At 38.0% G+C, this 23,641-nt stretch overlaps 1 protein-coding gene across 1 annotated transcript in view; it reads left to right on the top strand.

Moving 5' to 3' along the window:
* The first annotated feature begins 1,347 nt into the window (after window positions 1-1,347).
* Window positions 1,348-23,641, top strand: part of LOC131150642 (multiple organellar RNA editing factor 2, chloroplastic) — a 28,889-nt gene continuing 6,595 nt past the window's right edge. Inside the window, exons 1-3 of the mRNA XM_058101495.1 lie at window positions 1,348-1,919; window positions 8,222-8,319; window positions 8,432-8,497. Of these exons, the coding sequence (XP_057957478.1) occupies window positions 1,489-1,919; window positions 8,222-8,319; window positions 8,432-8,497 (595 nt within the window). The 5' untranslated portion in view covers window positions 1,348-1,488. The remainder of the gene's footprint in view (window positions 1,920-8,221; window positions 8,320-8,431; window positions 8,498-23,641) is intronic.

The following is a 23,641-nucleotide window of genomic DNA, read 5'->3' as shown; positions in this document are numbered from 1 at the left end:
ACAAGAAGACTATAGACCCAAGTGGCAACCGAAGAGGGGATAAATTGGGTTTAATTAAAAGTAAAGTGTTTGATACCAAATTTAAAATAAATCAAAAAAATTAAGCAAATATCATAAATAGTAAAGATTAAGATGTTAAACTAAATACTAGGGAATAAGGAAAAATATAAACTATTTATAATATTTTGGCTATTCTCGTCTACGTTTCCTTTCTCAAAGTCGGCCACTTTGAGGTTTTACTATTCCCTTCCTTTTTATGCATGCTAGTAAGGATACCAATACTCTCTTTGTTTTAAATAGAGACAAAGACCACCAATTACATCTTAGTTTGACGAGGTAAGAACACCAATTTACAAGATATTATAACAAAAAATTATCTTTAAGGATAAGAATAACTCTCACAGGATATACAAGATTGCGACATAAAATTTTTGGTGTTCCTTTCGAAAGGAGCAATTTAAGGCATAAGAAATATTAAGAGAGAAGAAATGAGTTGAGTACTTAAAATTTAATATCCATATCTTCTCTACTGCTTGTTAGGTTTAAGATGACATATATACATAGAGTTTAGAGTTAAATTAGTCATTTTATGTTTGTTAGAGTCAATTTATTGCTCAAACTAGTTGATTTGTGTTAGAAATCGACCGACTGGGCACTAGCCATTAGAGTGCAGAATCGACCATTGAAATCTTCGTAAAGTAAGATCAGTCGACCGCTCACCTCGATTGTTGACGACTTATGCTTTTTTGCGTAGGCCAACTAACTTGCTATCATGGGCCGATAGACATCCTAGGCATTTTACCTAAATCGGTTGACAGTCTCTCTTGCCGGTCGATCACTCCTCTTAGTAGTGTAGTTCGAAACAATCTCTCAATTTTGTTTGCATTTTTTAGTTTAAGTTCATTTATGTCATGTTCTTCATATTTTTAAAACATATACAAGTTATAATCTATACAAATGAGAGAAAACAAGTGAAAAAAATAAAAAAATAAAAATCTTCAATTTCTCTAATTTTTTCAATTCTAATGGCTTGAACTTGTTGAAATACAACTTAAATGCAAAACTATTAGTACAAAATAGTTTTTTATCATTAAAATTTAGTTAATGAAGTCTTACTACTAACAAAAACTTATAAATCAATTTTTTTTAAAAAAAATAAAAAGAAGAAAATGTGTTGATTCAGGTTATTTTTTTCTTAATTAATAATAAAAATAGAGAGTTTAACAAAATATGATATAAAATTATATTAAATTTTATTTGATGTCTAACTAAAAACAACACCCGGTCCAAAGACCCACTAGCCCAATTGCCCAACCCAAAAAGCCCAAAAAGCACACCCGACCCGACGCGACTATTTTGTTGGAGAACTGCAACCGACGTAAGAGAAGTAGAGCATAGCAGGAGAGCACTAATCGCCAAAACCAAACCCAAACACAAAACCCTTCATCGCTCTCTAGAACCCCTTTCGACCTCATCTCTTCCGATCAAATGGCCGCCGCCGTTGCACGGGCCGTCGCCACCGTCACCTCCACTGCCAGCCGCCCGTCTTTCCTCTCTCTTCTCCTCCCCAAGCGCTTCCTTTCCTCGTCCACCATCGTTCGCCCACCTCCTATACCCAACCTCCTCGCTGCCCGTCGGCCAACGACCCTTCTCTCTCCCGCCCTCCGCCTCGCCGTCCCGGGCTTCAGCCGCATGACGGCGGTGCGCTGCAGGGTGAACCGCTCCGGCAACTCGGCTTACTCGCCGCTGAACTCTGGCTCCAACTTCAGCGACCGCCCCCCCACCGAGATGGCCCCGCTCTTCCCCGGCTGCGACTACGAGCACTGGCTCATCATCATAGACAAACCCGGAGGCGAGGGGGCTACTAAGCAGCAAATGATCGATTGTTATATTGAAACCCTTGCTAAGGTCGTTGGAAGGTGATTGTTCTTTGCTCCTTGTTCCGTTTCTGAGAAATTATGAGAAAGGAATTAATCAATCCGTACTGTGTTTTAGTAGTTTTCATTGTCCTGGCCTTTATTGGCCTCACTTGGGTGGGCGATTTTAGTTTATTTCCCAACATTTGTTGACAACGAAGTGGGTCTCTTGTTTTGTATTCTGAGTTTCTACTTTCTGGGTTTTCAAACTTGTGTGCGAAAATGCTTCCTTTCACTCAACTCCTTTATAGGAAGTTACATGTATTGAGTTTAGTGTTGTGGAAGGGGAGGTATAGAGGTGATGCAAAAAACAAAAATACCTCAAGATAAACCTTCCTTAGTCCAATCAATACTAAGTAGAATAATTAACTACCCAATAAATAGAAGCAATCAATAGCTAAAAAAATACAAATCAGCTACACAATCACAAAGAGAACATCAAAATTATGTGGAAAACCCTTCAATGTGAAGGAAAACACTATGGGACTGAAATTTTCTTCCAATCTTTTACTATGTCAAAATAGTAGTTATAGTAGGTTTTCTCTAGTTGAAATTAGATGCATACATCAACTAAATTCATTAAGAACAATAAATTCTTAGCATTCAAATCAACATCAACACGAGTACTAACAAAGGTGGAATCAAACTTCAAGAAAATAGAGAGGTCTCACAAAAAATAGAGGCTATTTTTTAAGCTTCGAAACTAAGGCAATTGAGCTCCAAATGATGATCAAATTGATCAGATTGAAGAAGGATGAGTCACGAACAAAATGTCAAAATTTTAAATCGATCAGGCGAGAAATCACCACCTAATTATAACAATCAATCTGACATCGCTTGCACCTCTGACGCCAACTTTCAGCTAGTTTTATTTCTCTCCTTCACTTCCTTCTTAGCTGCTTATAGTGATGTACGAAAATGCATTGACTTCTAGCAATAACTTCCATCATTTGCCTTTTAACTTCTCCAAAGATGATATTTCATCTTCCAAACGGATCACAACAAACTATTTAGTGAATCACTCCTTTCATGACACCTAAGTGGGCTATTCCAAAACATGAGTTTTATATTTCTACTTAGGCATGGATTCCACATGGACATTAGCCAAACATCCAAGTGGACCAATCACACATGTGGAACATCCTCCACATATGAGGGAAACCCAACAAATCTCCCCCTTCTAATTTTGTTGAGGAATTCACCATGTTGACAATCACTCAACAAGTTTATTTTTCTCCCTTGATAGGGATTTGTAATCATGTTTGAACCATTGTCATTAGTATAAGTCTTTTCAATTTCTAATAAATTATATTCCAGTGCATCTCTAATCCTATGGCATTTCACATCAATGTGTTTAGATCAAGAATGAAAAATTTGATTCTTACAAAATGAATTGCATTTTGACTATCATAGTGCAACACATACCTCTTTTGCTTGAATTTGAGCTCTTATAGAAATTTATTCACCTGCAACACTTCTTTGCCAGCTTTAGTAGCTGCAATGACCTTCGCTGCAGTAGTAGAAATGGTAATATATTTTTGTAACTTTGATTGCCAAGTCAAGGCTCCCCTTTGTGGAAATAATCAAGTACCTCGATGTAGACTTTCTAGTATCAACATCTCCAACCATCTCTGCATCTGTATAACCAACAAGTATAGGTTTTTCATTCCCAAAGAAAGCACTTAAGGAGGAGGTACCTCAGAGATACTTGAAAATTCATTTGGCGGCATTCCAATGCTCTTTATCAGGAGTGGAGAGAAATATACTAACAACACCAACTGCATAAGCTATGTTTGGCCTTATACAAATCGTTGCATACATCAAATTTGCAATTGTTGAAGCATATGAAACTTTTCTCATCTCTTCCTTCTCTTTTTCAGTGCAAGGACACTGCTTGGAACTCAATTTGATGTAATTAGCAAGAGTAGAGCTAACTGCCTTAGCCCTATTCTTGTTGAATCTTCTAAGTACTTTTTCAATGTTCTTTTCCTGTGATAATCACAACTTCTTACCCTTTCTGTCAAGGGTGATTTCCATGCCAAAGTTTTACTTTGCTAGCCCTAAGTCTTTATGGAAAAAGATATGCTCAAATCTTTTTTCAGCCTGTCAATCCTATACATATTGTGGGCATTAATTAGCATATCATCAATATAGAGCAATAAAATAAGAAAATCACAGTCATAAAATCTTCTAATGAAAATACAATGATCAGAAGTAGTTTTTTTGTAATCATGCTACTCCATGACTGATTCAAACTTCTTATACCATTGCCTCGATGCATGCTTCAAGTCATACAAACTCTTATTTAGCCCGCTTTCTAGATTTTTCTTTCCTTTCACCTGAAAACCCTTTGGTTGCTCCACGTAAATCTCTTCTTTCAAGTCACCAGATCACATCCATCTGCTTTATCTCCAGATTTATACTAGCTGCGAAGAGCGCTGCTTTGATAGATGGCATCTTTACAACTATAAAAAAAGTATCATCAAAGTCAATTCCATGTTTTTGGTTGAAACCTTTCACAACCAACCTTGCTTTGTACATGGGCTGTGAACTATTTCCTCGATCTTCAATTTGCATACCCATTTATTTTTCAAGGCTCTCTTGCCCTTAGGTAGCTTTACCAACTCAAGTGTATGAGTTTAATCTAAAGATTTCAACTCTTCTTACATAGCCTTCAACCACTCTTTTTTGTACCCATGTGCTACAACCTTATAGTAGCACTTTCGTTCTCCTTCTTAGTGAGTAATATGTATTCATGTGGGGAATACTTGCTTGAGGGTTGAGGATCCCTTGATGATTTCTTCAATGTTATATTAGATGGAACTTGTGGCACTCTATGTTCTGTAATTGGTTGCTCATCTAGCTTAATTACCTCATTACTAGCTGTAGGTGGATCTACATCACCTGGATCACTCTGATCATATACATCATCTCCAACCTGATTTGAACTCATAGAAGGAGGGTATTGGATCCAAATCAATCAAGTCATCACAGTTTGTCTTTTCCGTTCCAACAACATTTTCAATGTCTTAAATGGTTTGGTCTTCAACAAATGCAAGATCTGTTTCTTCTAAAATGGATCATATAACTTGTACCAAAAATTGTCATGCTGCAAAAAATTCATGGTTTCGTTTTTGTATCAAACTTCGATCTCTCATCCTTAGGAATGCGCATAAAGCTTTGCAACCAAACAATTTCAAGTGACTGTAGAAAATATCTTTCCCACTCCAAACTCTTTTTGGCATGTCACACTATAAGGAATGCATGGAGAGAGATTTATCAAATGAATTGTTGTGCTCAGTGCTTTACCCCAAAAGGATATTGGCGACTTAACATGTGATACCATGCATTCCACTTTCTCAACTAGAGTCCTATTCATCTGCCAAACGATTCTAAGTAGTTTGAGGAATATTCTGATGCGAATGCTCGGAGCTCGTCAATACTCATCAAATGCCCTAACTATTTATCACTATTATTTGATCGGATGCACTTCAGTTTTTGCTTGTCTCTCTTTTAACAATAGTGTGAAATTGCTTAAGTACATTCAACACTTGGTCTTTGCTCTTCAAGGTATACACCCATACTTTCCTGAAATGATCATAAATAAAAGTAATAAAGTACAATGCACCGCTAAGTGTTCTAGTTTCCATAGGACCAAACATATCCGAATGCATCAAATCTAAAACATTAAATTTTCTAAATGGAGGAGCACTTTTAGTGGATTCTTTATTTTGATTCCTAGCTAAACCATGCTTATAAGACTAGTGACATATCTTTCATTTTTGGAAGAAGCTTTTTCTTGGATGGAAATTCAAGTCCCTTCCAACTCATGTGCCCAAGTCTCTTGTGCCACAACTCCAAAATTGAATCATTTTCCGTTGCATCAACTATGCTCTTGGAGAGCTTTGCCTGCTTCAAGTTTAGTGTAAAACACTTTTTCTCTTTGAGAACAAATATAGAACCTTTAGTGAGCTTCTATTGCCCATCACCAAAGGTGTTAGATTATTCCTCATCATCAAACTTTCCTACAGAGACAAAATTCGGTCTGATGTCTGAGAAATAACTTGTTGACATTGTTAGTTTGCAAGCATACATATCTTCTACCAACAATTGTAGATAAATGATGATTTCCCATCATCATTACACCAAAATCGCTGGATGTATATGATGAAAAGAAATCCCTTTCGGAAGTTGCATGAATGAAGGCGTCATTATCTATTACCCAACTAGTCTCCTAGCAAGCAAGATTGTCAATAACAATAAGAAAACCATTAGTAGTGGTAGCAGCCCTATCTTTGTCTTCATCTACCTTGTCTTTTTTTTTTTTGTTAAGTTGCTCTTTCTTCCTCTTTTGACAATGTTTCTTTATATGTCCTCTCTTACCATAAGCAAAGTATTAAATGTTTTTCCTTGAAGGGACTTGCTTTTGGATTTATTATGGTATCCAAGATCTCTGCTTTTGCTTCTCCCCCATTTTTTTGTGAGAAGAGCTTCTGACTGGGTGGATGAAGAACCTTTAGTTTTTTCTCCTTGTATCTTCGTTCAATATATTGCTATTTACCAAACTTATAGACAAATCCTTTAGGGGCCAAGTTTGTGATGGCTCTCAAAGTTCTCGAGTGTCTAGTAAAGATCTAGGAATCCATAAAGCTTGCACCTTATCATCAAAAGAAATTTTTATAGAGGCCAACTGATTTATAAAACCCTGTATTTCATTTAAATGATTAGTAATAAGAGTACCGTCCCTATACTTAAGATTCATAAGCTTATTTATCATATGCAATTTATTTCCCCCCCCCCCCCTTGCGCGCCCATTTTTATAGCATAAATCTTAAACAACTTTGTCGAAAGTGAGTATGCGTCAATTTCATTGGCCACATGGTTATAGACATTATCATCAACCCATTGCTGGATATAATTTCATACTTAACTATTTAATAAGTTCCAATCATCTGCAGTTTTGTCACCAAGCTTCACCAACTCACCAAAAATATGAGCATTATAATTTTTACAATAAAGTAGACCCTCCATTTTTCCTTTCTGAATGTGATAGTTACTCCAATTCAAACTAATCATTCTACTAGTGTTTACCTTAATAGCTACACACCAACCAAGCTCTAATACCACTATTGAGGAAGGGAGGTATGAAGGTGATGGTCGAAACAAAAATATCTCAAGATAAACTTTCCTATAGTCCTATCAACACTAAGTAGAATAATTAATTACCCAATAACATAAATAATTAATAGCCAGAAAAACACAAATCGGCCACACAATCACAAAGAGAACACCAAATTTATATGGAAAACCCTTTGGTGTGAAGGAAAAACCATGGGGACTGAAGTCTGCTTCCAATCTTCCACTATGTCAAAATAGTAAGTTACAATAGGTCTTCCCTAGTTGAAGCTAGAGGCATACATCAACTAAATTCATCAAGAACAATAAACTCTTGGCATACAAATCAGCATGAGTCACACCAACAATGATGGAATCAAACTTCAAGAAAATGGAGAGATCCCACCAAAAGCAGAGGCTGCTGTACAAGCTTTGAAACCAAGGAAAATGAGCTCCAAATGACGATCAAACCGACCAGATTGAAGAATGATGAGTCACGAATAAGATGTCAAAATTTCATACTGATTGGACAACAAATCACTCTGCAACGATCAATGTGAGGCGCAGACACCTCTAACCTTAATTTTCAGCATGTTTTTCTTCTCTCCTTCAATGTCTTCTTGGATGCCCACATTGATGCACAAAAATGCACCAACTTCCAGCAATAGCTTCTCCATTTGTTGCCTTTAACTTCTCTGAAGATGATCATTCATCTACCAAACAAATTATAACAAACTATTTAGTGAAGCACTCCTTTCATGACACCCTAAGTGGGCTACACCAAAATAGATGTTTTCTACTTCCACTTAGGCATGGATTCCACTTGCGCATTGGTCAAGACATCCAAGTGGACCAATCATACATGCGGACCATCCTCCACATGGGAGGGAAACCCAACTTTTAGTTGGGTGGATGGATGGCTCTGAATGTAAACTACTTATCTAGCTTCTTGAGTAGGAGTTTCTGGGTTCTCAAACCTGTTCTGGAATTTTTTCCGTACTATGATTTACTTCATGTGCTTTGGTCGAAACATAATTTCTTTGGGCTAGTGTGGATCTATAAGTTGTCATTTCTATAGAGTTCTGTGCGGACGCATGCTCAACTTGTTGATGCTAGCATATGTAGAAATTATCAAGTGATTTTTTGATTCTATTGGTTATGTTTTGAGTTCATATCTGGCAATGTATCAGTGACGAGGAAGCAAAGAAGAAAATTTACAATGTTTCATGTGAGAGGTATTTTGGATTTGGCTGCGAGATTGATGAGGAAACTGCAAATAAGATGGAAGGTTTGAGTTAAATTGCTTTCAGAATTGTGGTTCTCTATGTTTGTTCCGTACTTAAAATCTTTTTCACCCGTGTTTGGGACTTAAAAAATCCATATTATTTCCTTTGTTACAGGATTGCCTGGTGTTCTATTTGTCCTTCCTGACTCGTATGTCGATGCTGAGTATAAAGACTATGGGGGTAAGTCTGCAACAATATACAAGTCTTCAAAAATTATGAACTTATCTGGACTATTGGGCTCTTAACCCTATGCTTGGGAGCATGGATGTTGGCACTTGGATATTCTGTATTTTTATAGATTTAGATAGAAAAAAGTATAAAATTGTCTTTTCTTCTAAATCCGCATGAATCTAAATCTAAGCATTGAAATCTATGCCCCCAAAGACTACCTAAATAAATTTTGATGCATATTCTCTCTCTTTCTCTCTCTCTCTCTCTCTCTTTGAACACCTTGAATTTTGCACCCAATACCCATCCACTGAATCACACCATTGGGAAGGGGGTTGGTTTAATTTTTGCAAAGCTAATTGAAGTTGTTTCTATTCATTACTTTTACTAGTTTGCTTGAATTTATGCTTGTGTTATCGACTCTCGTAGAATGATAGCAATTATGGTGAAACAGTAAAAGTAGTGAATAAGACTAAAAAAAACCATACGCTTTAAATACTTCTGTTCTAATTTTCTAATCCATCTTGAATTTCTTCCATGGTAAGTACTGCATTTTTATATTATCGTCTTATTTGGTAAGTCACTCAGACGTGGAGAAACTATTTTTAGAGAGAAGAATATTAATACAAGTTATGCATTTGTGTATATTTGTAAATAAATCTATGTAGTCAAACCACCATCCTCCACTCTTGAAAAATTAGTGGCTGGTAGGGAAGAACACATTATTAGTGTATTGCACAGAACTTGGGTAAGAAGTGAATGATGCAGAACAGAAATTGCAGTTACTGCTGAGAGAGAAAATACGAAGAGTGAAAAGGAAGGGAAGGAGGAAGAACACGAAGGGAAGGAGGAAGGAGATACAAGAGGAAACACACATTAACTTCTCAAGTTCAAATTCACAAACTGACCTTATGTGACGTCCACACTCCACACACTATTTCATAGTAAAAATTAAATTACAGGAAATTAAAAAAAACCCCTAAAAGACATCTATTACAAAATCAATCCTCAAATGTAATAAGCTTACGACAGTGTGAACTAAACACACATGTTAACTGCTAACTAACTAATCACATTTGGTTTTCATTCCCTTGGTTCTATTCTTTGAAATTTGTCTCCAAATTTGGTCAAAAGTGATCAATCCATTTTTTCGCTTCCCATCCTGCATCGATTCTCCCTCACTGAGAACAAAGTCAACCGCTAATTTAGAAGTGCAAGAGTGTCAAAAGAAGCAAGAGACTGTTGACAGAAATATAATACTTGCTGTGTGTCCAGTATATTTTATTTATGAAGGCAGTGTCTATATATACAATGCAGGAGGAATCAAAGAATAAAAATGGTTACAATTAAATCAGAAGAGGAATATATTGGTTACAACTTATTTTGTACTGTAGCTGGGCTGGTATAACTGCTAATATGCCCCCTCGAGTCCAAAGGGGTGTCAACCACTTTGTGACTTGTTGTAAAATGATTAAATTTTTACGCAAGTAAAGGTTTGGTAAGAACATCCACAAGTTGATCTTTGGAGCTGCAAAGGAAATTCTGAGTGTGTTGGTAGCGACATGATCCCGAACAAAATGGTAGTCGATATCCATGTGCTTGGTTTTTGAATGAAATACAGGATTGGCACAAAGGTATGTGGCACCAAGGTTGTCACACCAAAGTGTAGGTGCTTGAGGTAAAAATAAACCAAATTCCTTGAGAAGAGTTTGAAGCCATATTAATTCAGCTGCCGAGGATGCCAAGGATTTGTATTCAGCTTCAGTGGATGATCTGGCTACTGTTTTCTGTTTCTTAGAGCTCCATGATATGAGATGGTTACCAAGAAAGATGCAAAAGCCAGCGGTTGATCGCCGATCATCTGGACATCCACCCCAATCTGCATCAGAATAAGCGTAAAGAACAAGCCCTGTGTGACAAGTAAAAAATAAACCATGGTTGATTGCTCCCTTTAGGTATCGTAGGACTCTTTTGAGTGCACTCCATGAGTAAGTTTGGGTGAGTGCATAAACTGAAAAAGTTTATTTACAGCAAAAGATATATTTGGGCAGGTGAAATTGAGATATTGAAGACCTCCAACTAAGCTTCTGTAGAGAGCTGGATCATCAAAATCAGGTGAATCAAATTTGGAAAGCTTAAGTGATGCAACCATTGGTGAGGACATGGGTTTGCATTGAAGCATGTTGCTGCGAGTGAGTAAATTTTTCATATATTTTCTTTGGGAGATGAACAAACCAGCCGCGGTGTGATATTTCAAGACCCAAAAAGAAAGACAAATTTCCAAGATCCCGAACAAGAAAGGCATCACTCATGGCAGCAATCAAGGTATCAATAGCAGAGGAGTTGGATGCTGTTATTACTATGTCATTGACATAGACAAGCAAAAAAATTTTAGCAGTAGTAGTGCTGAAAATGAAAAGTGAAGGATCAATTTTGGAGACTAGAAATCCATACTAAGTAACCATGAACTAAGTTGAACCACGCTTTTGGAGCTTGTTTTAACCCATAAATTGCCTTGTTGAGCTTGCATACAAAGGTAGGATGAGCTGGATCCACAAAGCCTTGAGGTTGTTGCATAAAAACATCATCAATAAGGTTCCCATGTAAAAAGGCATTCTCAATATCTAGCTTGCGCAATGCCCAGCGCCGAGACACGGCAATGGACAAGATGAGGCGAATTGTTGAAGGTTTAACCACAGGACTGAATGTCTCGTGATAATCAAGGCTAGGTTGCTGATGAAAGCCTTTGGCCACCGAACGGGCCTTCCGTCGCTGAAAGGAACCATTGGCGTTAGTCTTGGTGCGATAGACCCAACGGTACCCAAGAATATTTGAAGAGGGAACGGGAGGTACAAGAAATCAAGTCTAGTTGAAGCAGCAATTTCTTGTGTTATAGCAGCACACCAATCCGCAAATTTGGAAGCCACTGTGTAGCTCGAAGGTTCATCGGGAACATGAACAGTGGTGATGAGGCACTGGCGGGCTAGTACCATAAAAAAAATACCTCGGGGTGAGAAGAATTGGTCTGGGCTCGAGTGATTATGGGGGACCGAGGAGGGACAAGAATAGGAGGATCAGTAGGGGGAATGGAGAGTGAAGGAGGTGAGGGGTTTAATGATTGTGAAGATCGGGAGGTAGACGAAGTTATAGGGGAAGACATATGCGGTAGTGGACTAGGGCCTGGGTTGAGAATAGAAGGAGATAGGGAGGGAGTTGGGCCTACGGGAGGTAAGTGTGGGGTGGGGCCAAGTAGTGAAGGAGATAGAATGGTTAAGGAGGCGGGAGTAGAAGAAACAGGCGGTGCAGAGATTGTGGGCCGAGATTGTGCAAAAGGGAATGAAGTTTCATCAAACGTGACATCACGGGATATGTAAAATCTATTTTTGGAGAGATCGTGATGTAGGACGTTTCTAGGAACCCTAGTCCTACCAAAGACCCTCTCACAAATGTGCAGACACCAGATACACTTTAAGATGAGAATTTAATTAACCACAATGAACAATATAAACTATATGCGAAAACTACAAGTTGTGGAAAATTCAGAAAGTTATAAGATTCACGTAAACTTGTCCTTAAGGACCTAATCAAGTAGGAGAAGATAATCACTTGAAAGATGGTAGATTCAAGCCTTAGAATTAAGCCAAAACATGCAAATTATATATCCTTAGAATAAGACACAATCAAGCATTCAAGTGTTGAAAATCTTCTTGGCTTTGAAGAGTTTGTCTACGGAGTTTGTTTAAAGATATGCAATGAATTTTTTGAAAAGGCTATCGGAAGATGAATATTATATTGACTATCTAGGGTGTATTTTGGAAGTGTTTGAAATGAGCTTACTATAATGATTTGGAATGATGAACACAACACGCTCGAACCTTACTTGATATCCCGAATGATGATTCTTGGCACTACTTGGGGTTGTGATTGATCCGCTTGATTGTTGAGGCATTAATCCCACCCAACAACTACTGTAATGGTAAGATAGAGAATGGAGAATGATAATTTCGTGGCCTTTCACCACCCAATCTCCAAAGGAGAAGGGATGTGGTCTCTCACCACTCACTCACAAAGAGGGAACAAGCTTAAAGTTTAAGCACAAAGCAATAACTCTTGATTCAATTCAAAAATACTTGATGTCCCTAATAACTTACATACCCAACTATATATAGAGATGTTGGAACAACCCTCCAACCATAGGTAAATAAAATATAATAAACTTTTGAATGGAAAATGATAAAGTGAAACCAAAAGTCAAAAATGCAGAAATTTTAAAACAAATGGTCTCATTCTTCAGCCTTCCAGATGTTCAATACTTTGAATTAGCTCACCTACTATATACCAAATTAAAGATATGAAAGTCTTCTTTGCAACACGCTTTGAACCACTCCATTTGGACTTTTGTAGAGAAAGTTATGACATATTTGGTGAAGGTGTACAACTGTCCATGTGATGCAGAATTTTTGGATGAATGGTTACAGTTATTGGGCTGCCAACTCGTGCACACTTTGAACTTCATGTGTTTCCTTATACCCAAAGAAAGGTATGAGAGTCTTCCTTCCAGCCCAATTGGAATCAGGTTATTTGGGTCTTTGTAGATGAAGTTATGCATTTTTTTGTAAAGGTGCGCAGTTGCTTTCATCCCAGTGAATGTATCCACATGACACCATCTCAACGAATGTTATGTTTGGGGAATGTTGATCTCTATCATCTCTCCTTGGCCGAGAAGATTCTACCCTGAAGAATTTTGTTGAAGATATTCGGTGTATAGTTCTGGGTTGAGGTGCAAAACTTCTTCCTTTAAGATCCAACTTTGTTCTGATAGGGGCTCGCCTTTCCATTTGACCAATAATTTTTGATATGATCCAGCCCGTGTGTGCGTTGTTTTATCATCCAAAATCTTTTCAATTTGCTCAGGTTTCTTGGGTGGAATTAATGGTGGTGGCAAAGACAATTTTGGCTCTTCAGTAGTATCTGTGTCTATAAATGGGGAAAGGTCACCTGCAGGGTTAGTATGGCTAGGCTCTGAAAAAAGAATTGGCTTCAAGAAAAGGGGTTAGATCCTCAACATTAAATACATTGCTTATGCCATAATCAAGAGGAATATCTTACATGTATGCATTACAGCTTATTTTCTTTAGGACTTTAGATGGTCCCCTCTTTTTAGCATGAAGCTTTCTTACCTTTCCTGAAGGAATTCGTTCGGGATGAATAAGAACCATAACCATATCACCTTTTGAAAATTCTTGCAACCTGCGATGTATGTCAGCCATAGATTTATAATGCTCATTGCTCTAATTAATTTTCATTTTGATCTCAGAGTGTAAGTCATGTATGTGTTTTGCAAAAGTATCAGCTGCCTCGCTCACTCTAGACTCTGGTGGTTATGGAATGAGGTCTATAGGCTTCTTGGGACTATAACCAAGGACAACCTGAAAAGGGCTAAGTCCCGTGGTCCTATTCACTGAGCTATTTGAATACCAGATGGTGGGGATCAACATTCCCCAAACATAACATTCGCTGAGATGGTGTCACGTGGATACATTCGTTGGGATGAAGGCAATTGCGCACCTTTGCAAAAAAAATGCATAACTTTATCTACAAAGGCTCAAATAACCTGATTCCAATTGGGCTGGAAAGAAGACTCCCATACCTTTCTTTGGGTATAGGGAAACACATGAAGTTCAAAGTGTGCACGAGTTGGCAGCCCAATAACAGTAGTCATTCATCCAAAAATTCTGCATCACGTGGAAAATTGTACACCTTCACCAAATATGCCATAACTTTCTCTACAAAAGTTCAAATGAAGTGGTTCAAAGCGTGTTGCAAAGAAGACTTTCATATCTTTAATTTGGTATATGGTAGGTGAGCTAATTCAAAGTATTGAATAGTTGGAAGGCCGAAGAATGAGACCATTTGTTTTAAAATTTCTGCATTTTTGACTTTTGATTTCACTTTATCATTTTTTATTCAAAGCTTTGTTATATTTTATTTACTTATGGTTGGAGGGTTGTTTCAACATCTTTATATATAGCTGGACATGTAAGTTATTAGGGATAACAAGTATTTTTGAATTGAATCAAGAGTTATTGCCTTGTGCTTAAGCCTTAAGCTTGTTTCGTCTTTGTGAGTGAGTGGTGAGAGGCCACATCCCTTCTCCTTTGGAGCTTGAGTGGTGAGAGGCCACGAAATTATCATTTTCCATTCTCTATCTTACCATTCTAGTAGCTGTTGTGTGGGATTATTGCCTCAACAATCAAGTGGATCAATCACAACCCCAAGTAGTGCCGAGAATCATCATTTAGGATATCAAGGTTCAAGCGTGTTCTGTTCATCATTTTGAATCATTTCAGTAAGCTCATTTCAAATACTTCCAAAATACACCCTAGATAGTCAATATAATATTCATCTTTCGATAGCCTTTTCAAAAAAACCATTGCATATCTTTGAACAAACTCCGTAGACAAACTTTTCAAAGCCAAGAAGATTTTCAACACTTGAATGCTTGATTGTGTCTTATTCTAAGGATATATAATTTACATGTTTTGGCTTAATTCTAAGGCTTGAATCTACCATCTTTCAAGTGATTATCTTCTCCTACTTGATTAGGTTCTTACGGACAAGTCTAAGTGAATCTTATAACTTTTTGAATTTTCCACAACTTGTAGTTTTCGCATATAGTTTATATTGTTCATTGTGGTTAATTAAATTCTCATCTTAAAGTGTATCTGGTGTGTGCACATTTGTGAGAGGGTCTTTGGTAAGACTAGGGTTCCTAGAAACGTCCTACATCAGATTGAGGCATTTGTATCCCTTGTGAGAAGCACTATAGTCAAGGAACAAGCAAGGAGTGGACCGAAAATTAAATTTGTTGGGAAGGTATGGACGAAGGTGGGGCCAACAAAGGCAACCAAAAACCTTCAAAAAATTGTAATCGGGTTCATGATTAAAAACTATTGAATAAGGAGATTAATGAATTAATGTTGGAGTGAGGAGGCGGTTTATTAAGTAAACAGCAGTTTCAAAGGCATCAGCCCAATAAGTAAAAGGGAGAGATGCTTGGAGCAAGAGGGTAAGCCTAGTTTAAACAATATGACAGTGCTTTTGTTCAATGAGTCCATTTTGTTGATGGGTGTGAGGACATGAGAGGTGATGGTGAATACCAAGTTTTTAACACATGGAGGAGATGAGTTTAAATTCACCACCGCCATCAGTTTGTAAAGTTATTAATTTGGTGTTAAACATTCTCTCAACAAAGGGTAAAAAATTGGAATATATATGAATGTCATCAAATTTTTGTTTGATAGGAAATAACCAAGTGAATTTGGTGTAGTGGTCCACAAAGGAAATATAGTATTTATAACCCAAACGAGATACAAATGAAGATGGACCCCAAAGGTCCGAACAAACTAATTCCAAGGGCTTGTGATACGCGGCCCGACTTGAGGGAAATGGAAGCTAATGTGATTTTGCAAGAGGGCAAATTGGACATTTGAAAGAGGCTTCTGAGGGGCAATGCGTCAAACAGTTGGTGTGTAGAGAGTGATGGACGAGAGCAAGGGAGGGATGACCCAATCTGCGATGCCACTGTGGAAGAGAAGTGTGCTAACTAACATGGGTGGAAGGAGAGGACTGAGTGGTGGAAGGAAACACGTATAACCCATCACGGGTTGGCCCGGTGAGGAGGATTTTCTTCGTCTGCGAGTCCTTGACAGAAAAGTGAGAGGAGTGAAATTCAAAGAAGTAGTTATTATCAGTGCAGAAACGAAGAACAGAAATTAGGTTTTTGGTAATTGACGGAACATGGAGATTTTTGAGAAGAAAAAGGAAGAAGTAGGAAAAGAAGAATCACTGAAGTTTTGAATGGGAAGTTTGGAGCCATCGCCAACCTTGATGGTGTCATCACCACTGTATTGCTTGGATGAAAGGTTCAGGTTCGATAGAGCATTGGTGATATGGTGAGTGGCTGCAGGGTACCACTCATTGTTTGAAGAAGAGGCAGGAGCAGTGAAATTTGCTGAGAAATTGCGAGGAGAATCATATTAATAAACATGATTTGAATCTGTTTCGGCAGTGGAGTGCCACATGCCCAATCTTGTTGCAAACCTGGCAAGTTGGCCGAAAGAATGAGGACTGCTGTGGTGGGTTGCGAGAAGCATTGCGATCACCACGATTGTGATAGGAGAATCTCCCACAGCCACGACCTTTTCTCCCAACTCGGTGAAGAGGACAACCTCGTGAACCAGTAGCAGAGCTGAAATTCGCATAGAAATCAAGAGAAGGAGGTCTGAATGTGGAAGTATGAGTGAGGCAGTTTTCGTGAATGAGAAGTAGTTGATACAGTTCATGGGTTGTCAAAGGTTCAGCTCTGGTTGTAATGGAGGTTACGAAGGATTCATAAGAGGGACCAAGGCCATTTAAGATATAGGAAATGAGCGCTTTATTAGACAGAGCATTACCGGTTGCAGCAAGTGACTCAGCAAAAAGCCGAATTTTTCCAAAATAATCAGAGATGGATTGGTCACCGCGAGAGAGGTTGGCAAGTTGAAATCTGATCTGAAACTCTTTTGCTTGTGAGTGAGAGAACATGGTGGAGAGGAAACACCATAGATCATGAGATGTTGAAGAAGAGAGCACATGGCCGAGGATTGATTCAGAGAGAGAGGAGAACAGAACGCTGAGGACCAGCTGATCAGTGCGTCTCCAGGCCAAGAAGGCAGGGTCAGGTTTGGGTGGCTGCTCTGCAGTTGCAGGGAGAAATTCCGGTGGAGGAGGAAGCGAGCCATCAACATAGGAGAAGAGGTCCTGACCCCTTAGGTAAGCTGTAATCTGAACTTTCTAGAGGAGATAGTTCTCTGTGGTGAGTTTGGTGGTAACAATGTGAGAAAATGAAGAAGCAATGGAAGGCACTGGGGGAAGGGAGGAAGAGGATAACTCCATGGATCTGAAGAGTTATCCATGGATCTGAAGACAAGCTAGTCACAGCAGATCTGATACCATGTCAACAGCAATAAAATACTTTCTATGTGTCCAGTATATTTTATTTATGAAGGCAGTGTCTATATATACAATTCAGGAGGAATCAAAGAATAAAAATGGTTACAATTAAATCAGAAAAGGAATATATTGGTTACAACTTATTTTGTACTGTAGCTGGGCTGGTATAACTGCTAATAGAGATGAACTATGACTGCAAAACTGGATGCATCGCAAGATGAAAAAAAATTTCCTTGTGGCAGCGAGAAAGAAACAGACGAGCTCATTAACGTCTACGGGAAGTACAAAATCAATGAATGGAATGCACATATTTTATTCACATTCAATCACAGCACTGTCAACTATTTATTAGCGGGGCCTTCAATCCGTTGTTCTTTCGTATCTTCAATGTGTCTTGAAAATTCATAACATCGGTTCCAATATCATGGGCTTCATTAATATCCTCCTCAATATGATTATCTTCCCCTAACTGTAGAACTTGAGAATAAATGTTGGATTTTTGAAGTTTGGTGAAGGTGGACAAGACAATAATCGATCATATTTTGCTCTTGATGCATTAATGATTAATAATAAGCAAGTTATTCTTGTTCTTCTTGAAGCATTAGTTCCTTCATATGCAGGTTATAGACTGAAGATTGTGATAAGACTGGATAGGGGGAGGAAGAATTCCATACTTGGCATGCAAGGATGTTAAATCAATCAATGGAAAAAAGAATTGGCAAAAATTGCAACCTTCAAATCTCAAATTTGTTTCCACAAATGGAAACTCACTGGGATATCCATGAATTCCAAAAGTAATTTTTAATTTTTAATTCTTTTTAGTGAGGTGAAATAAGAGAAGAGCTTTTGTAAAGAAAGTAAAAGTGAATCAAATTTTCTAGAACAGGATTGGAATTTCAGATTTTTTTTTCCATTAAAAATTAGAAAGTGAAAAGATGAAGAAAGTGAAATTGGAACTTCAATCCTAGGAAAATCACAGGGCTGTTTCTTTGGACTCTGGAGTAGTATGGTGACGTGGCCATTTGTCAGATGATGTGGCACTGTGGTTGGGTTTAATGAAGTTGTTCTGGGTACAGTAGGAGAAAAGATAGAGGCTTGTTTCTGCTTAGTGAGGAGACAGGCAGGGTCTTTTAATAGTAGAAGAAAAGACGCGGCCACTGGCCACCCTATTATATAAGAAGATTAAAATACAAGAAATTACAAATAAACCCCTAAACGACATATTTATTACAAGCAAAACCCCCAAACACATACAAGCCTACTACAAATTAATCGAAACGCACACAATAACTATTATTTTTTGGATTTTTGGTCCAACAATTCCTTGACCCTTTTCTTTGAAATTGGTCTCAAATTTGGTCAAAGTGATCATTCCATTCATCTGCTTCCCATCCTACGTTCATGAAGCATGTATTTTTTTCTCTTTAGAAACATGCGAACAAATATACCTACCTCTATCGTTTTCCTATTCTCAGCCACCATTGCTGGGTGTCACGAGCTAAGCTTGTTCAGGGCATTATGCTTGCCTGTGACCGCTTATTTCGTGTGCTTGGGATGGGTTTCCATCATGTAAATACTAGTGTAGGGTTAATTTCTGCTAGTAGAGTCTTTGTAAGTCAAATAAGGCAGTATGACTCCTCGGTCACTTTGATGTTTCCTAGTGCCAGGATGATAATTACATAAAAACCTCTTTAGGGGAGGGTGAGTGTTCATTAGTCATTGTAAAACTCACTAGCAATTGTCAACGTGCTTAGCCTACTTGCCTCCCTCGCTAAGTACAACATGTCAACGGAGGATTTGTTAATGAATTATGTTTGCTTCAATATTTACTGCTTGGTTGCCACGGCTTTCATGAATTGATTATTATTTCCGCTGCTATCTGATTGAATGTTAATGAAAGTGTTTTGTGGATGAATGTTGGTAAACGATAGGCTGACTAGTTAAGCAAGAGTGCTAGCGCCGCACGGCCCCTTCACAACGGTGTGAAAAGAGTCGGATCGTGACACTGGGCGACGACTTCTTTAATTGCGGAAAATAATATTTATTTTCTATTTACAATTTTTCAAAAAAAAAAAAATGTGACAATGCCTCTTTAATGTTTGAGATTTCCAACATTTATATGGAGATTTATAAAAAAAATTTCCAAGTTTGTTATATAAATGAAAAACTAGAAAATAAAGGGGGGCATTCTTGTACTTAGGGAATTATATGTTAGATTGCCACTTTACCTAGAAACTTAAGCTGTTAGGTTGTGGGCTAACAATGTATCAAGCCTTAACACTCCCTTGCTCGTGCAACCTCGACAGCATGTGGAGAGATAAACACATGATGATAACACCCATGATAGGGAATACAATGATTTTTTAAATGCCGCACATTAAATGCGGGCAACAAGACTAGAACCGGGAACCTCTTGGTAACCAGCTCTAATACCATGTTACAGTACTCCCTTTACCTAAAATTTTAGCTATTAGGTTGTGGGCTAACAATGAATATCAAAGCCTTAAACACTACCCTGCACATGCAGCCCGATTGCATGTGGAGAGATAAACACATGATAAACAACACTGATTATAGGGAAAGATAATTTTTAATAAACAAACAATAAACACGGGCAACAAGATTGGATCCTAGGATCTCCTGGCAGCATGATTTTTAACAAACAAACATTAAACACAGGCAACAAGATTGGAACCTAGGACCTCCTGGCAGCCATGGCTCTGATACCATGTTAGATTTGCACTTAACCTAAAGCTTAAGCAATATAAAAAATTGGATCTGTTTTCCCGAACTAAGTGGGCTGTTAGAGTCTTGAATGGGAATAGGACATCTTGAACGCTGATGGTAACAAACTCACATTTTTTCTGTCCCTAGTACATTTTGGAAAGCTGAACCTCTCATAGCAGTTTTTAGCCTTAATTGTAGCAGGCTCACATTAAACAGCTATTTTAACTGTTCTCTAGTTTGTAAAATTAGTGGGGTTAGATTTAGCGGAGTTGAAAGAGATTACGTATTTAAACATTGAACCAACATTTCAACAATGACAGATTTTAAATGTAAACATAGAAGAGAAGAAGAACGTGTTTTGAATTGTATTGAGTAATTTTCTATGTTAAAAAATGGGTGCAAAAATAAAATAAAATCAAATGACACAGCACATTTGGCCTGGTTTGTTTGAAGACTTATTTTATTAAGAATGCTATCATTTTCTGGAAAATGTAATATGTTTTCTGAATTTTCTAGATTCTAATTCTTTAACAAGCTAGAGCAACATAAAAAACAATGATGATTTGTAAATTTTCTTGTTCACCTATTCTTGGTAATAAAAACCATTGTCCAAAGAGGAGCTATGACACAAGTTTATGGTTGATCTTGGCAAATCTAAAGAGCCTCTGAGGTGATGTTTAGTTTTGAATGCTAATGGACTAACTGTTGTGCACTTTATATGCTTGGAGTTCCAGATCTGCAAGATGAAACATGAATTAGCACCTTTGTCTTATATATATAGTGTCAAGTGCCTACTGCTCCCCTCCTTTCATGTTTCTGTCCTTTCTTTTGTTTTCCATGCTTCCCACCATTGCCTGTTCTTCTTTGTCAATGGTTTTATGTATTCAAGCGAGTGAGATTAATAGGTATAAAATTTGGTGTTTGGATTCTCAGATTGTTTTGGCTGGCATGTGTAAATTTGAGAGGGAATGTGATTGTCTGTAAATTGTGTTTCTCTTGATGAAAGACCTTATTGGGGTGAGTGTAATTGTTTGGCAGACCTGGCTGACCTTTTGTGACCGTTGGAGTTATCTTAAGTTGGCAAAGCTAATAGCCTTGAACAAGCTATTTTTGACTTTGATGCTAATGGACTCATCAAACATCACAACCCCCCCTCCCTGCGCAATCTTTTGTGCTTCTTAACCCTAAGTGAAGTCATGAATCAAAAGATGGAAAATGAAAATGCATCTTTCTTCAATATTTTTGGTTTTATAAAACATGGAAATGCAGCTTTGTACCATATTTTTGGTTTACGAAACATGAAAATGTTGTTTTTTTTTTTCTAATAATATTTTTGGTTTAGTGTGTCAAGCCACATATTTTCACCATTAAACATGGTTTTAAAATCTGGACTGGACGGGACAGACTGACTGGGTTGGACCAAAACTGGGCCCCTGGTTGGTCCATGATGATACGAAGCTGATTTTGATAAAACCGAAATCAACTGAGTCAAAAATGTGCAACTTGGCCGGACTTGGTAAATCGACTAGGTTGACTCAGCACCTTATACACCTAAAAATTCAAAAGGAAATGTTACTTGAGGCTGGGAGAGATTGAATTTGCAAGCTCTAGAAAGATGTGCAAGCTGCTAATGACCGCACCAAGCTGCATTTTCTGCTACACTTTCCGAGAGCTAGTAAATGTCTTGATTCTCATATGGGTATTTGTGCGCGCGCGCACACCCACAAAAACAATTTTGATACTTTGAAGGACTTGGTCTTGGACAACACTCACTTCAAGAATCAGGTATTTGTTTGGCTTCTTCGGAAGTTGAAATTGGTAAGCAAAATCGTAGGTGTGTGGAAGCCTAGTGTTGTGGAATTGTTGGACCACTTTATTAATTCCTTTTCAGTGTCTTGTTTGTTCAAAAGCATGAATGATAACTTTCCGAGGATTTTCAAAGGTGTTTATGGCCCTGGTGAAGGACCCTCTAGATCTCTCTTTTAGAATGAACTCAACAAGATTAGGAATCGGTGGGATGCTCCTTGGATCATTGGAGGTGTCTCCAACATGATTGCTTATCTGCACGAAAGAAGTGGGGGTAGCCATGAGACCAATTGCATGAGAGAATTTCTTGACTTAGCATGAATGCCCTTATTGATCTCCCTTTCATAGGTGGCAATTTCACTTGGTCTAACTCGAGGGAGCTGCCTTCCTTTTCAAGGATTGGTAGGTTCCTAATCTCGGCAGACTTGGTACTTCACTTCACTTCACTCACATGATTCAAATACTATGTTGTAGGCCCATCTAAGATCACTTCCTAGTCACCCTTGACATTATGGGACTATTTATAAGAGAAAAAGAGGTGACATGGACCACGAGGCTTCGTGAGATGTGAATCATGTTGGAGAAATGTACTCAGAAAACAAGCACTAAGCAAAAAAAATGACCCATCTTATGAGCACCGCTCATGAGGCCTAAAGATGCTCATTTGACAAGTACCGCTCATGTGACAATAAGAAATGGACACTATTGGGCAAAAAAATGGCCCATATGATGAGCACCGCTCATGAGACTCAAAAATGCCCATCTGATGAGCAACGTTCATGAGGTAACAATAAATAGGTAATGCTCGACGAGAAATTGACCCATCTGATGAGCAGTGAGCACCGCTCATGAGGCCAAAAAATGCATATTTGATGAGCACCACTCTTGAGGCAACGATAGATGGACACTGCTTGACAAAAATTTGGCCTATATGATGAGTACCGCTCATAAAGCCCAATAATACTCATATGATGAACACTGCTCATGAGGCAATAAGAGATTGACATTGTTTAGCAAAAAATTGGCTCATCTGATGAGTACTGTATATGAGGCTAAAAAATGCCTATCTGATGAACACTGCTCATTAGACAACAATAGACAGACTGATCTGGAAAAAATTACCCATCTAATGAGTACTGCTCATGAGGCAACTAGAGATGAACACTGCTCGACAAAAAATTGGCCTATCTGATGAGCACCGCTCAGGAGGTCCAAAAATGCCCATTTGATTAGCATTGCTCATAAGGAAACAAGAAACAAGCACTGCTTAGCGAAGTATTAGTCTATCTATGAGACCCATAGATGTCCATCTGATTACTTAATTCAAATTTCATGACAATAAAAGGACTTATGGTAAATGCAATATATTCTTGAGCCAAGAAGGTAACTCTATTTTGAGAGTATGGGCAACTGACATAACCTAAAAGAGACCTTGATATAAACTCGACATTAACTTATGTAAGACCGAAAAATGAAAAGACATCGAAGGATTAATAGAAAGGAAGTAACGTCCATTAATTAAAGCATGGGGTTTGCACGCCAGTCTTTTCTCTCTAGTAACATATTTGAAATGTGACCCCTGCAATCCATTAGTACGGAAATCAATAGATAGCTATTCCGAATGCCTAT

Source organism: Malania oleifera, chromosome 3 (genome assembly GCF_029873635.1).
Source record: "Malania oleifera isolate guangnan ecotype guangnan chromosome 3, ASM2987363v1, whole genome shotgun sequence".
Taxonomy (NCBI): domain Eukaryota; kingdom Viridiplantae; phylum Streptophyta; class Magnoliopsida; order Santalales; family Ximeniaceae; genus Malania; species Malania oleifera.
The sequence above is the reverse complement of the archived record's forward strand: the minus strand, read 5'-3'. Positions and strand labels throughout refer to the sequence as shown.